The sequence below is a fragment of the Numida meleagris genome, chromosome 1 (assembly GCF_002078875.1).
Source record: "Numida meleagris isolate 19003 breed g44 Domestic line chromosome 1, NumMel1.0, whole genome shotgun sequence".
Taxonomy (NCBI): domain Eukaryota; kingdom Metazoa; phylum Chordata; class Aves; order Galliformes; family Numididae; genus Numida; species Numida meleagris.
Window position 1 is genome coordinate 9,980,153 of NC_034409.1, and position 14,370 is coordinate 9,994,522.

The 14,370-nt window shown below is 37.2% G+C and overlaps 1 protein-coding gene across 7 annotated transcripts in view; it reads left to right on the forward strand.

Moving 5' to 3' along the window:
- CACNA2D1 (calcium voltage-gated channel auxiliary subunit alpha2delta 1) overlaps positions 1 to 14,370 on the forward strand; it is a 361,729-nt gene that overhangs the window by 42,647 nt on the left and 304,712 nt on the right. For all 7 annotated transcript variants that reach the window (XR_002434297.1, XR_002434298.1, XR_002434299.1 and 4 more), the window contains exon 2: positions 12,985 to 13,066. Coding sequence is in view for 3 of the 7 variants with exons in the window: in XM_021384460.1 (XP_021240135.1) it covers positions 12,985 to 13,066 (82 nt within the window). In the remaining 4 variants the exon portion in view is untranslated. The remainder of the gene's footprint in view (positions 1 to 12,984; positions 13,067 to 14,370) is intronic.

Consider the following 14,370-nt stretch of genomic DNA (forward strand, 5'->3'; position numbering starts at 1 on the left):
CAATCTATCACTATTGGAGGATTACAACAAAAATATAAGAACTGTATAGCTGTGTGTGACTGAACTAACTTATGAAGTCTGACACTAGCCATTTCAAAAGGTTAATTTTGTAATGTGAAGAACTGAAATATGGTTTTGGGTGCTGCTGGTTCTTTATAGGGTAATTGCATTTATGTTGTTTTTTTTTTTGGTAGTTTACAGTATGCCAGCACTTCTGATATACAACTGATCTATCCAACACCCTGGGGAAACTTAGTCATGATTTTAATATAGCTAAAGTCCACCCACACCAGTTTGTGCAGATGATGCCCTGATCCTGTGATCAAGCCTCCCCTGGGCTTGCTAACGTACAAAGAGTTTATGCATTTGGACCCCATATTGCAATGGACAATTATCAAAACTGTTTTCAAGACAGGAGACTGCAGCGTATCTGGAAGCGGATTCATAACCCCTTGAATAGAAGGAAAAGAATACACTGATTTTTTTCTCATATACTATTATCCTTTTCTAATAGCCATTAATATGCATTTTCAACCCAGGAACCACAACATGCCAGCTGTGCCTTTAGCAAAAACTGAGTGAAATTCAGAACGACTTTGTGAAATGGAAAGAATGTAAAGACTGCGTGGCTATTGCTAATTTTGATGCTAATTTCTGAAGAAACTTAATAATCTGTTGCTTGTACAATAACATCTGCTTTATCTCTTCTGCATGTTTTGTGTTATTTTACTTTTTTTTTGTTTTAAATGGCAACACTAAATACGGATAGTGCCTGTCTTTTAGAAGATGAAGTCCATTTAGATCTTTCCGAAACAATATGTGTTCATTCCTGTAAATGCTGTTACTGTATGTGCCACAGTAGTGGCATGTTAAGGAGGTGACAGCTTTGCACATTGGAATTCAGGCTTTGAAAGGAAGAATATATTTGCAGATGAAACAGCTGATTAACTTGAATGTGCAGCTTTATTTGGAGAACACTGTGCACCAAAGATTTCTTAAAGCTTTTATATAAATTTGAAAAAAAACTTCATAAATTGTAAGAAAGGTAGCATTACATTGATGGAGTAAAGTTGGAGCCAGGGCTTTTTGTCTTAGACTACATTGGTTTGTCAGAAGATGGCATTCTGCTATTTAATATAATAGATGTTTTATTTCTGAATCCTTGTCATTATTAAACAAGAATAATCAGTGTCGCTGAAAGTTGCATTTTAAAAGAGGCCATACAGTTACAGCTTGGTAGTGAACAGCTTATGGCTGTGTAATACAAACCGATTAATACAATAATACAATAATAATACAGTAATACAAACTGAGGTTGCCGATGTTTGTTGCTTCTTCTGTGCTTTAAGTTTTTGTGGAATATTTTTCAAATGAGTTTCATATTAAATGAACAGTATAAAACCATATTTTTAAATAATCATTTCATACAGAGTCATTAGAAAGATTCTCCCTATACAATCAAGTCCTGTCTTACAGAGTACATACACACCTGCTTAACCTTTATGCATCCCTCTGTTTTTATATTTAACCTTTGCATTTAAGCAAGTGGCAAAACCAGAAAAGGCAGACATGCTGTGCAGGATCTCCATGCAGAATCCCAGTTCAGCCACATGCTTAAGTTACATGACTGGTGCTACCTGGGATGTACCTCACTGCAACAAAGCCCTTGGAACAAGGCTGTTAAATGAACAGTTCCTATTCCCATCCTCCCCCCAAAATTCATCTGATCTTTAATATGGGTCCTGATTTACACATCAGCTCTCCCAAAGGCAGTGAGATTCACAGTTTGAAAGTCTCTTTTCTGTGCTGCTGAACTCAAGGGAAGTTTTGTTGTTCACATTTTCCAGTGTTTGGCTGGGTACAAAATGTGATGGACATTTGGTCATTTCTGTGAAAGCTTATGCTAACATTTGTCTTACATATATGCATTTAATGCTGTATAACCTAAACAACAAATTAATTTGTATACATTCACAGACAGTTAAGCTTAAAAAGAAAAGCTTAATTGTTTTATTTTTTAATAGAACTATCACATATTTTATATTACTCTAGTACATTTCTTTCAGTCTAAGCTCTGATCCTGCAGGTCTTTGTCAGTTGGAGGGAGGCTTTGGATTCAGTGGGATCCTATCACCTCACAGTACTGCAATATTATGCTGCCGCATTGCATAGACATGATGTAGTCTCTATTTGCACACAGTTATATCTAGATAGTATGATTTCTTCATGTGTATTATGAAAGAAGGTAAAATTCTTACTACAAACAGTTGACCAAACTAATCACATGTTTTAAGAAGATGTCAATGGTTTACAGGCGTTCAGCCCGGTTCCGTGACGAAGGGGACGGGGGACCCACGGGCCCATACCCCGGGAAAAGGGAAAAGGGGAAAAGGGTAAGGAGATGGCCCTGAAAGCAAAGAACAGCGGCAACAATCTGAGGAGAAACAAACTAATTTACTAAATAAGATATCGGAATGCAAAACAACATACTATAATACAATATAATTACAATTTAAGCTGATAAATCCAATACAGAGAGAGAGAATGTCCCAAAATCAAGGTAGGCCTTACTCTACTACCGACGATAAGACGGCTGGAGAGCGAGGTGCTGCCAGGACGAGAGACGGGCAGAAAAAGGGATGAGGTCTCATGATCTGCAAGTTCTTATCTTTTCCCTCCAGCTGGAAAATGGTAACAGAGGAGCAAAGTACCGTGGGGACTGTAGTAGTTCTTCTCTTCTGAGAAACAGGTATATCCACCACATGATGTTATGATGTGGAATACCAATAACCGAAAATCACAAAACCATGACAGAAGAGAAACGTGTGGGTGTTCTATATATTTGTTCACATATGGACTGGAAGGCCAGCTTCTGCACTCCCACTGGGTGACAGTAAGAGATTGCTGGGATAGTAACCCAAATGAAGTGGCTCAGTTGAAATTCTCATTGAGTTGGAATTTGCACGTATATGTGGATGCACAGGCAAAAGTCCCTGGAAACATTCATGATTTGGATGAACTTATTTCCTTTTTTTCTTTTAATCTCTTCTTTCTGGTATCCAGTCTGCCATATTTTAATTTAATGACACTTCTTTTTTTTTTCCTGAGGCTAAAATGTAATGCTTATTAGTTTGGGAAAAAAAATCATTTTAATACAAATTGTGGCTAAAGTATGACTGTGATATGTTAAATGTGACTGATAAAATCACTTTTTGCCTGAAATGCCTTAGCAAAATTGTACACTTAGCACTTTCGAAAGTTCCATTACTATGAGATTTATCTTTCAATCATAATTTTCAAGTCATGCTTTTTTAATTCTCCAGTTACAGGGATTTTACTAGTATTTATGTATTATTTAGCACAGGGAGCAGGTTCTAATCCAGGTTCTATAGATACAATACCTGTAGTAGTTTATGTGAAATTCACTTTTGGTCTCCTTTTAAGATTATCTGTATTAGATTAATGAATTACTCTGGGCTGCATTGTATGCTCTTTAAATATTAGTTATTAGGGCTGAAGCAAAGAGAGGATGAGAGGGATTTTAGGTGTTACTCTTTGTGAAGTCAGGTGATGGCAAAGACACCTATATCTCTCACTTGTGACAGCTCATCTGATAGAGGTGATCACTCCAGGTGATCTTTGGGGCTAGGCCATACATTAGGCCAGTGGAATTTAAAACCAAATGATTGCATTTCATCTAGTAGACTTCAGAAACAAATTACGTATTCTTTATTTTCAATGTCTGTTTCTCAGCTGCAGAAATGCTAACTAGATTTTGAGTGTCTGATTGTTTTTTTAATGCTAAGCAATAAGTGGTAGTAGAGATATATCTGATTGTAGAAGCCTTTATTGAAAAACATCTGAGGGCTACTGACGGTCATTTGAGCCATAAATTTATGTCTTTTCTGTTTAAGTGTTTTAGCACTGTAATTGTTGATAATTAAAACGATCATTTTTAAAGACTTATTTTACAGCTTATAGTAATTTTGCAGCTGATTATATTGTCAGGCTTAACATTAAAGATTGCATTTAAATTATTAAATGCTATTTTGTGCAACAGTAATTTCTGTTAGAGGATATTTTTCATGTTATTTGCTAGGAAGAATTGGACTCCAAAAGAACACTTTTGGCAAAGTGAAGAGAAATATTTATGGAGCAGAAGCTCTAATTATGAACATGTGTGGCTAAACACCTGTCAGATACTTGGTTTAGGCTGAGCCAGCTTATAAAATAATATGACCATGCCCCAATCTGGCTTTTTAATATGAACACTTCATGTAAGGAATTACTTGCTCATTCCCATTTAACATCTAGATGCTGTGGAGTCTCTACAACCTGCTTATTAAAGTGGGAAGGAGTTCTGCTTTTCTTGGCAGTCACGGTGTCACCCATTTCCATTCTTGAGCCATCCACTGGAACTGAATATGAAGAAGAAAACTACTGCTAAGGACATAACTGGTCACTGAGCCATGAGTTCTGCCATTCATGCCATGAGCATTGTCCTAGGAGTCAGTGGTGGAACTTAGATCTCCTGAGCTGCTGGATAAATCAGGGGGCTGTAAATGGTACGTCAGTGGGTTCCTGCTGCCCCATTTATCTGTGATACAGAGGTGTATGAGAAGGAGAATTAAAAAAAAAAAAAAAAAAAACAAAAAAACAACAAAAAAAAAAAAAAAAAAAAAAAAAAGGAAAATGTTTATATCTTTCCCAAGTCTGAATATTAAGACATCTGCAACTAATGCCCAAATATATCTTGAAAAGTTTGCTGTCTGCGTTGATCATTTCCATAGAATGTCAAGTATGACAGTCGTATTATGTCTCACTCCGAAATGCTTCAATTTGAGAAATGTAAGATAATCATTTCAAGCTAAGTTTTGAAATTATAGAAACAGGAGAGAACAAGAAAGTCTCTCTGGCCTTGACTATTGGGACTCTTTTATATCTGGAAAGGCCTTGCAGACTGCATGGCCAGAAGCCTGTCACGTTTGGGCAGATGACACTGTCAAAGAGGGCAAAGGAACAAAGCACTACTTTTTCTTCTTGCCAGTGAAGGACATATTTGCGTCTATGGAGTAGATGATGCATTTTGTGCATTCATTTGTACACATAAACATAGTGTTGATTTCCTGGTTTCCCCACTCATCTTAGTAGCTAAATGCCATGACTTAATTAATCCTTACTTTGTTTTTATTACATAAAAGGTTTTCCAAACATTTATACAACATTTTGTGATATATTTTCAACGCATAGCTTACATTGGATGTATATGCCTGTATCACCATCATGCTGTCATAAAGTGGAATCTTTTCACTTAAATTCATGAATTCTTATCTTCCTTGGAAGTTGTTATATACTATGTGTAGTATTTGTATTATACTTCTATGGTATCGTATTATCACGTATTCCATTACCAAATTCCCAGGCCACAGAAAGAGGATGGTTGAATGACTGTACACAAGTGGAGAGGTTACAGCTGTGAGGTGAGCATGTCTATGAATTATGGATTTAAATATCTTCTACTCTGTGGATCTTATTGGATCTGGAAGATTCGCATTTTCTTATAATGACAACTTTGCCTTAATTTGCTTTTATATCTCATTTAAATTATATAACCCTCTTTTATTTATTTCTGACTATTCAGTAGGGATTCAAGAGCTGCCACTTTATCAAGAGCTTAATCTGATAAGTGTGGGATTTCAATGATTTTTGCATATCCAATTTCTACTTTCCTTCATTTAGAATCAATGAGATTTTAACACACTATGACAATTTGTTCAGTATTTCACAAAACCTGCCTTTATTACTCTTTACAAGGTCTGGTTATCTATAAATCTACCCTTCCACCCACATATATGAAATGCTGTACTGTCAGCTTAATAGGTCCTCAAAATATATGGCGGTTTTAAAATTCAGTAGTTTTGCAGTAGGAGGTATAAATGCAGCAACATGGACAACTTCTGTGCAGGTTAGTAATTTCATCATGGTGTATGCTCCTTCTTTCACATGTCTTCTATCAATTGCAGTAACAGTTTCTATTTGCTCTTTAGTGTTGCCTGAGTGCCAGAGAATGGTTGAGAGTGTTGCTTCAATGATAATAAGTTTGTAGACTTTCCCCCCTCCTTCACTGCCAGTGAATCTTCTAAAAACCTTCTGATTCTGAAAGTAAAGGATTTTCTGAGCAAGAAAATAAAGTGTGAGGTTGCTTGCAAAAATATAGCAGGGCTTGCTTTCTCACTGCTTCTGAGTCTAATCTCATTAATCTTCATTTCTCAAACACTGCTATTCCATTGCATTAGGAACACTGGTGTATATATATTTTATAACAAAATATATAAAAGTAAGAAGTATTGACTCATTTTGTAAAAAGAAAATCTTCCTCTTGCTACTTAGATGTTTCATTATTGTTGTTATTTTTGTATGCAAGAGCTATTTGGAAGCTTGAGTAAACGTAATCATCACTGATGGATGTGAACCTACAGCAGAACATGTGTCTTAAATTGGCAGAGTTAAGGTCCACATCTGCCTCTTTAGATGATAAGAGGGTATCCATGCAGAAGTCAGTTAATGTACCTTAAATTAGCGTGAGTGGTCTGCCGAGCTGTGGTATGCAATTACATTAATCTACTTTCCTTGAACTCAGCAGAAAATAATTGCATCAGTTTTAGGAGGAAAAGGTTGTAACACAGCTGTTCGACATGCAGCTTCCTTGGTTTCTTGTCCTCTTGTAGCTGAGCAGTGCTCTGTTCTGCAAGTTTGGTATATAGGTTTACCATAAAAATAGATTTTTAATGAAGTTTCTTAGGTTGGTATCTGTTATATTAAGTTCTACTTGGAGCATGAGTTGGAGGTACCTGCAAAAATCCTCTGACTAGGAAATATAATTATCCTACTTAAAAAAAAAAAAAAAAAAAGAGGAAGAAAGGATTTCTGTGCTGTCAAAATAGCTGTTATGCTAGGTCGGATAATACTGTAATGTGGATGGATGGCTCTGTGGCATTCTAGCTCTTTCCTCATCAGTCTGATCAGTCCAGGTGACAGCACCACGGTTGTACCTTCTAATTCCCCATTAAATGACCCACATCTGTCTTTCTTCAATCAGATAGTCCCCTCGGTCATTCACATCAGTTGGAAGTTTCTGAGGAAAGGTATGAGGCTGCTCCTTTTGTCCAGTCATTGCCTGATAGAAGGAAAACCCACGTGTGGGAGAGTTGGGTTGAAATCAATTGTTCTGCAAAATGTAATCACTTTTCAGTGGAACATTCATTGCAGCATTTGTGCCAAGCTAGTAGTGATAGGAACAACCTAACCTTTTGTACGGGCTTTCTGTTGTTCCCCTTTGCAGAAAAATGACTGCTGCTTCTTTAAGTCATGGGACCTCATGTTTGCTGTGACAGCTTTCCAATTGTTAAATAAACTCTGACCAGGAGCAGCTGTCAGGCAGATATTGCACTGCAGGCTTCACTTCAAAGCAGTACCAGACAAGCATTTCAGTGCCCAGAGGCTCTTTCATTTTTTTAAGGGACACATGTTTTAAGAAAATGCTATGAGATAATATGACCCCTTATTTAAAAAAAAAAAAAGTTGCATTTTAAGTATTTTTCATGACAGTTTTGGGATGCGATAGTTTCTAGTTCAGAAAAGCAGTCTAGGAGAAACATGAAATATCTGCAGTGTATGCTGGGAAGAGACTTTTGTCTGGTGCCAAGATGAGAGAAGTGAGACACAGCAATACAGATGTGAGAACTTAAAGTAATACTAATGATTTTACTTAAATTCTTGTTGGAAGGAGAGAGTAATTATACAAAGCTTCCTCAGAATTTTAGAATGCCATTTTACCATTTGTAAATGGTAGTGAGCTAGAAAAAAACCCTTCTAAATTATTAATCTTTGTTATGTTGTATCCTGTTGTACTAGCTACCGTCCAAGCAAGTGAGAAAAAGAAAATCTGTGCTAGAGAAAGTACAATAGGTGAAGATGTATATATGACAAAAAATATCTTCTGAGTTAAATGTATAGTCAAGATTAGAAGAAACATTTTTATTTATGTTTCAGTTACAGAAGAGGAGGGAATTTGCCATTAGATTAGAACGAAGGTGGACTTCTTCCTATTCCATCTAACCAGAAACTATCTAACATAACCTGCATAAAAGCTGAGTGTGTAGCCTAGCTGTACTGGGGATCCTGGACCAAGAAGTCAGGCTGTCTGGGGCTCCAGTACGGGTAAAGGAGTGGCTCTGGAGATGCCTTTTTCCATGGTCTGTAGCACAAGAACCTCATCCAAAAGAAAAAAAAGTTAAAAAAAAATGGAGAAATCAAACATCAGCCTTGGCAACTATTGTATAAGCAAGATGAATCCTGGGCTAACTGTGCGGAGGCAGAAAGTTTAGAGGAGACATAAGAAGTATTTACTTAAAGCATATTTTTGCAAGTTAAAGAGGAAAGTGTTCTGTATTTCATTTGCAAGTAATTGAAATAATAAGTAATAATAAGCAATTCATGTTTTTAAGAGTGACTTCATGCAGTATTTCAAGGTTAACTAACTAATTAATATATTTTTTTCACCATTCCAGCTTCCTTTCAGGGACAAAGAAGAAAACACCCATTAAAAACGATAGCAGTGGGAAATGAAAAAAGTCAATTTCAAAAATCAATCCTCTCTTGTTTTTTTTTCCTATCCAGTCTTCTTAGAAATAACACCCAGAATCTTTGTGGATCATAACAATTCTCGCTGTGTTCAATTATTTATTTTACGGTTTTGAAAATGCTTTTGGCTGGTGGGTTTCACTTTTTCACTTTTTGTATATCTCATTCTCCGAGACAGAAAAAAAAGACACCAAAAAAAATCAAAACAGTAGATAGATGTAATTTTTGCTTTTGTTCACACTTATGTTTATGAGTTCATACTGTTCTCACAGATACATTAATTTATTTTATACCCAGTTCTGGAAAGAAAAGTATGGAAAGAAAAATTTAGGAGTGCTAGCACAACGATGGAATCAATTGTAATCGTCAATGAAAATGTAATCAGGCTCTAACTCCAAATATACATCACTTCTACGTTGCCACGTTAGAGATATAGGATGTGAATGAACAAAGAGATAAGGCAGTAAGAGTACTCTTGGTGATACAGTCAAGGAGAGAAATAAATACAGACTATGTTTCTGTTGACTTATTGCACCTATTAGCCTTTGTTGAACCTCCACAGAAAAGCAACAGCATTAACCTGAGGGGGTGTTCTTGTTACCTGGTTTGGAGAGAGGTAGCAAATTGACTAAGTGTTGAAGCAAACATTCAAAAAGGGGTGGGAAAATAGTCTAAAGATTAGTGTAAAAGGTAGGTAGGAGAAAATTAATACTCCACTTAGGAGATGTTGCTATGCCTGTTAGTTGTATGTAGGGTAGCTTTTGTTTTAAGATTTCTCATTATTGTCAGTGTAGTTCCACTAGCATATAACAACACTGAGGGTGGGTTCATACGTGAACATTTTCCTACCATGTTCCTAGACCTTTGTATTTGCAAATAAAGAGGAGTGTCAATAAAAAAAAATAGAGAAAGAGCTGCTTTATTACTGTGGATAAAAGGACCCCTTAGGCACCTTTTGAAATATCTTGTTCATCTGGAGGTCTTTCCCTTAACATGCTTTGTCTTATGAGCTTTTAATACGATGCTGAAGCCCCACACCAGAGTTCTGGTGAGACACTGGAGCTCACACTGGAGGAGAACCTCAATTTATTGTGATCTCCAGTCTTTTTGTGCATTCTGCTACTGCTCCTTGAATTTCTGAGGATTTGCAAAGACAGCAGGGGAAGTACCAAGTTAAGAAACAGGTTGAGGTAAAGCCTCATGTCATAGTGTGATATGGAAATGACAGATCAGTGGGACTTTAATACGAGACACTTCCTCAAGCCATTCTTCCAGTACACACTCCTATAGTTTCCCATTAAAATGTTCTATTGTGTGTGCTAGTACTCTTACTAGTTTACTAGTAATTTATTATTTTTCACCTGGGAGATGAGTGGATTCCTAGCAACTGCTCTAATACATATTAGACTCTTAAGTTGCTCTTTGGCAACAAGCTTTCCAATTTCGTCAGGAGGGCTTTAAACTAGGGTCACCAGAGGAGGGGATCCTTAACCCATCCCACTTCAAGGCTGATGACCGTAATGGATGCCCTGGGCATGGAGCTGGATCACAGGCCAGGAAGACATCACCTAAAGTGAAACATAAGGGATCAATTGGTAAATCAGCCTCAGTGGCAGCCCAACTCAAATACCTGCAAGCTAAAAACCACATTCATGCAAATCTAAACAATTGCAACTGAGCAAGGTCTCCTCTTGCACTACTGATTTGGCATGCATAGCAATTTAATGTATATAATCTTCTTCAGAAAATATTGACATTTTACCCTGACATTCTGCCATCTGTGCTAGAAATCAGTCTTTGCCATTTGCAGGACCTATGGCTTTTGTTCAGTACCTGTCTGAAACACAGTCAAACAAAATTCAAGTTGGAAATTACAGGGCTTAAGCAACTAATCCAGTTTTGGCTAAGGGAGAAGAATGGCAAGTGGTTGGCTTTGTGATGGGTGGTTTTTATCAGCATTTGAAAGTGTGGAGTGCCACTCTAATACTTTCAGGGACTATGGAACTAACCATTACAAACAAGGAGAAGATGTGTTTGTGTTTGTGAGTATTGGGTATATCAAACGTTAAGCTAACAAGAAATGTCATAATGGCAGTCTAAGGGATGAAGTAATGTCGGTAGCTTGAACAAGGAGATATAAATCACTATATAGCTCTTCTGTACGTTGTCAGCAAAAAGTATTAAATCCTCACACTATGAGCTGTGAATAAATGATATTAATGGCTATAACTAGCAAAAAACCGTTTGGAGTGTTTTCTGTTGTAACACCGATAATGAAAATGGGTGCACTGAGAAGATTTTAAAGGGCAGACAGTCTTCTGAAAAGTTTGTAGCCTATAGGAGCTAGAACAATTAAAATGGTTCTGTGATGAACAAGACTAGTGAAATAAATTGTCATAACTTTTTAAAATCAGTTATGAATCCAGTGGGAAAATAATGGAAGTGCAGTGGAGACAGAGTAAAACCACTGATCTTTATCCAAAGATTTTGAATGGAAAAATAAAAGATAAAACACAATAGAAAATAAAAGATAACGACACAATAGATGAGAGTGCTGAATGCGTCACAGGTGGAAGCCATGGTTAATGAGAAACCATGGTAACAATTTGCCAGTTGCTTAAGCATTTTTTGTCAAGAATGCTGAGTCATAAATGTAAGGCTCTCTTCTGGATTGCATGAAAGCAGAGTTCAGTTTCTGCTACAGACTTTTTATGTAAAGGCCTTGAAGACGCTTTGAACTAAACCTTCAGAAAGTTGTTGTTTACTTTGTCAGAGTATTCTGCTTGTGGTGTGTCAAAATACAATTCAAGAAAGACTGTCTATTGATTAGGAAGCCACCTAATACTGATTGAGAAGAGGGATTTGTCATAAATCTGGCACTTTTGTCAAACTCGGTACCTCTCTGTCTACGTAGTTTCTGTTCTAGCTGTGCAGACATTATTTCGGGCTGCTTCATGTTAGAAGTCAGCTCCTAATCTTCTTTTCATAGAATCATAGAATCATTTGAGTTGGAAGAGACCGTTAAAGGCAGTCTAGTCCAGCCACCCCCAATGAACAGGAACATCTACAGCTAGATCAGGGTACTCAGAGCCTGGTCCCGCCTCCAAGAACAGGGCATCCACCACCTCTCTGGGCAACCTGTTCTGGTGCTTCACTACCCTTATTGTAAAAACCTTTTTCCTTATATCCAATCAAATTTGGATGACTTTTGGACATTTGCATGACCGATCTCTTTCTTCTAAAGCATGAGGAAGGATCCTTTAATAAAATTCCAAAGTTACAACTCTGTGATAATGTCTGCGCCCTTTTAAGATAGGGACTGTTCTTGAATACCAAATGTATCGATGGTGCAAGGAAGGAGTGCAAGCTAACCTCCATATTCTTTCTTACTCTTACAAATTTTCCATATTGAAGCAAAAATGGAGTCTATCTTTTTCATGTCTTTCCTGCTTCCATGAACAATTTTAGCTGTCATTCCTCATGTATTACAATAAGGCTAGGGAAGGCTAGCATAAATATAAGTATCTCTTCCAGCTTTCAGAGCACAGAGCTATAATGATGACAAGGATGATATGATAGATGAGTTGGAGACCAGTTTTTCTCACTAGGCAACCTACACCACCTTATGCTGTCACTGGAATAAGCATAGGTCTCACTGGAATAAACTTGTGCCATGGCTCCCTTCTTGTTACAAAACGTGACATGGCATATGAACATGAAAACTGTATTGGATCCAACACTTTTGCAAAGAGGCAGATCTACTGGGCTTAGAGAGTGAAGCAGGCACAGCAAAAGCAACAGCCAGGAGCAGGTGTTCCTTGCCAGAGCAACTCATGCCACCTATGCTGGCTGCAGCCCGTCCTGCTGCTGCTTCCTTGTAGCATCCAGAGAGGGGCTGCAGTCCAGAAGATTTATTCTTGTTTGTCAGCCAGTTCCTAGTTGCTGTTTCTCTTTGCTTGTGCTCTTTGTTAGGAGGGGGACCTCAAGACAATACAGAAAGATCTTTCTGTGAGTGAGCTGCAAGCCAGGCGGGTTGTGCTAGGGGATACATTTTGTATACAATAATATCAACATATTCTGCCTTTTTGCCCTTTTCTTGTTATATATAATTGCATACAGGTTTTTCACATTAGACTACTGAAAAGGTAAGATGTTGCTAAGAGAGGGAGAAATGGAAAATAGAGATCATATCCAAAGCAGATTCACAGCTGTATCAGGTGGACTTCAGTGTTAGTCTGTCACGTGAAAATTCATCTGCCAGCCTTTTTTTGTGTTTGAGATCTTCACAGATATTTGCATTGAATTGATTGAACTTCTCTTACTTTTTTTTTTTTTCTGTAGGATAAAATCATGGGTAGATAAGATGCAAGAAGACCTCATAACACTGGCACGAACTGCAAGTGGAGTGGAACAGCTTGCTGCGGTGAGTTGGAAAATGTGCCTTACAATGCACACCATTCAGTGCTCTCTCTAGCCATTACAATAATTTTAATCCGAACATAGCAAAAAGATTTTGGGAAGTTAAACTCTGCGGTGTTTCTCTCCTACAGTGCTTACTGAGAGAGAAATTAATAACATATACATTCATCAATTCACTCTTTTTGTGTTGCAGCACTTGCTCGTTGCTAATATTTAATCAGCTTTGCAGAAGTAAAGCTTACCATTATTGCAGCACTCCCACCTGAAGCAAGTGTTATATGTTTGTCAGATATGGTATCCAGGAAGTAACCATTCACAGTATTGGAACATTCTGTTCTGTATTAACAAGGGAGATCATTTTTTTGCATATATTCACTGCACTGATGCAGCCTTTGGTTATCAGAAACATAGATGAGAATGAAAGTTATATTCAGCCATTCTAATTTAATCTGAAGTGTGTTTTAGGAATTGACATAATTGTATCATTGAGAATATTTTTTTTTGTTACATTTCATTCATAGAGGCTAAAAAACCATTCTGAGATGGTAGAACAGTGAATTCACAATTCAGATTATGTCAGGATTAGTCTGTGTAAATAATTTTGTGTATATATCATGATCCAGTGTGTACCCACACATTCATATATTTCCCTATCCTTATCCTTGCCCTTCCTGAAGAAGGAAAGGCTGTGGCAATGCTTGTACACGAGGAGCATTAATGAAGGTTGCAAAGATTATTTTAGTTCTGGGCTTTCCTAATATTTGCGTACTTGCTATTGCAACAAAATTTAAGACAGATGCTTTAGATGCAGATTTTAATCTTTGAAAACCCCGAACAAACAAAAACCAAAATCTTGACTGAAAACAAAATCTTGAAATCAAAGCATCAGGTTGATACATACATGGGTTTCCAGCATAGGATCCCAACAACACAGAAATGTCTATCACTTGAGCTTTCTGACAAACTGTAAAGTTATTCTAGCATGGAAAGCTAATGGGAGTTTTTGTAGGTGGATTTCACACATATCTGCTGACAAAGGAAAACAAGGCTTGCGTATCATGTCTCTCTCTTCAGCTTTATGGTGAGGAGTTTCTGCTAAGAAGATCTTTTTTGCTCACCATGCTTGCTGTGTCTTTTTCCTCATGTGGTGGTTTCACTTAAATTTCACTATGCTGCTTTATCACTTCTCCTCAAAAGGACAAGGGGAGAAAAAATGATGAAAAGAAATGACCTTGTGGGTTGAGCTATGAACAGGGAGAACACTCACCAATTACCAATTACTGTCACAGGCAAAACAGACTCAGCATA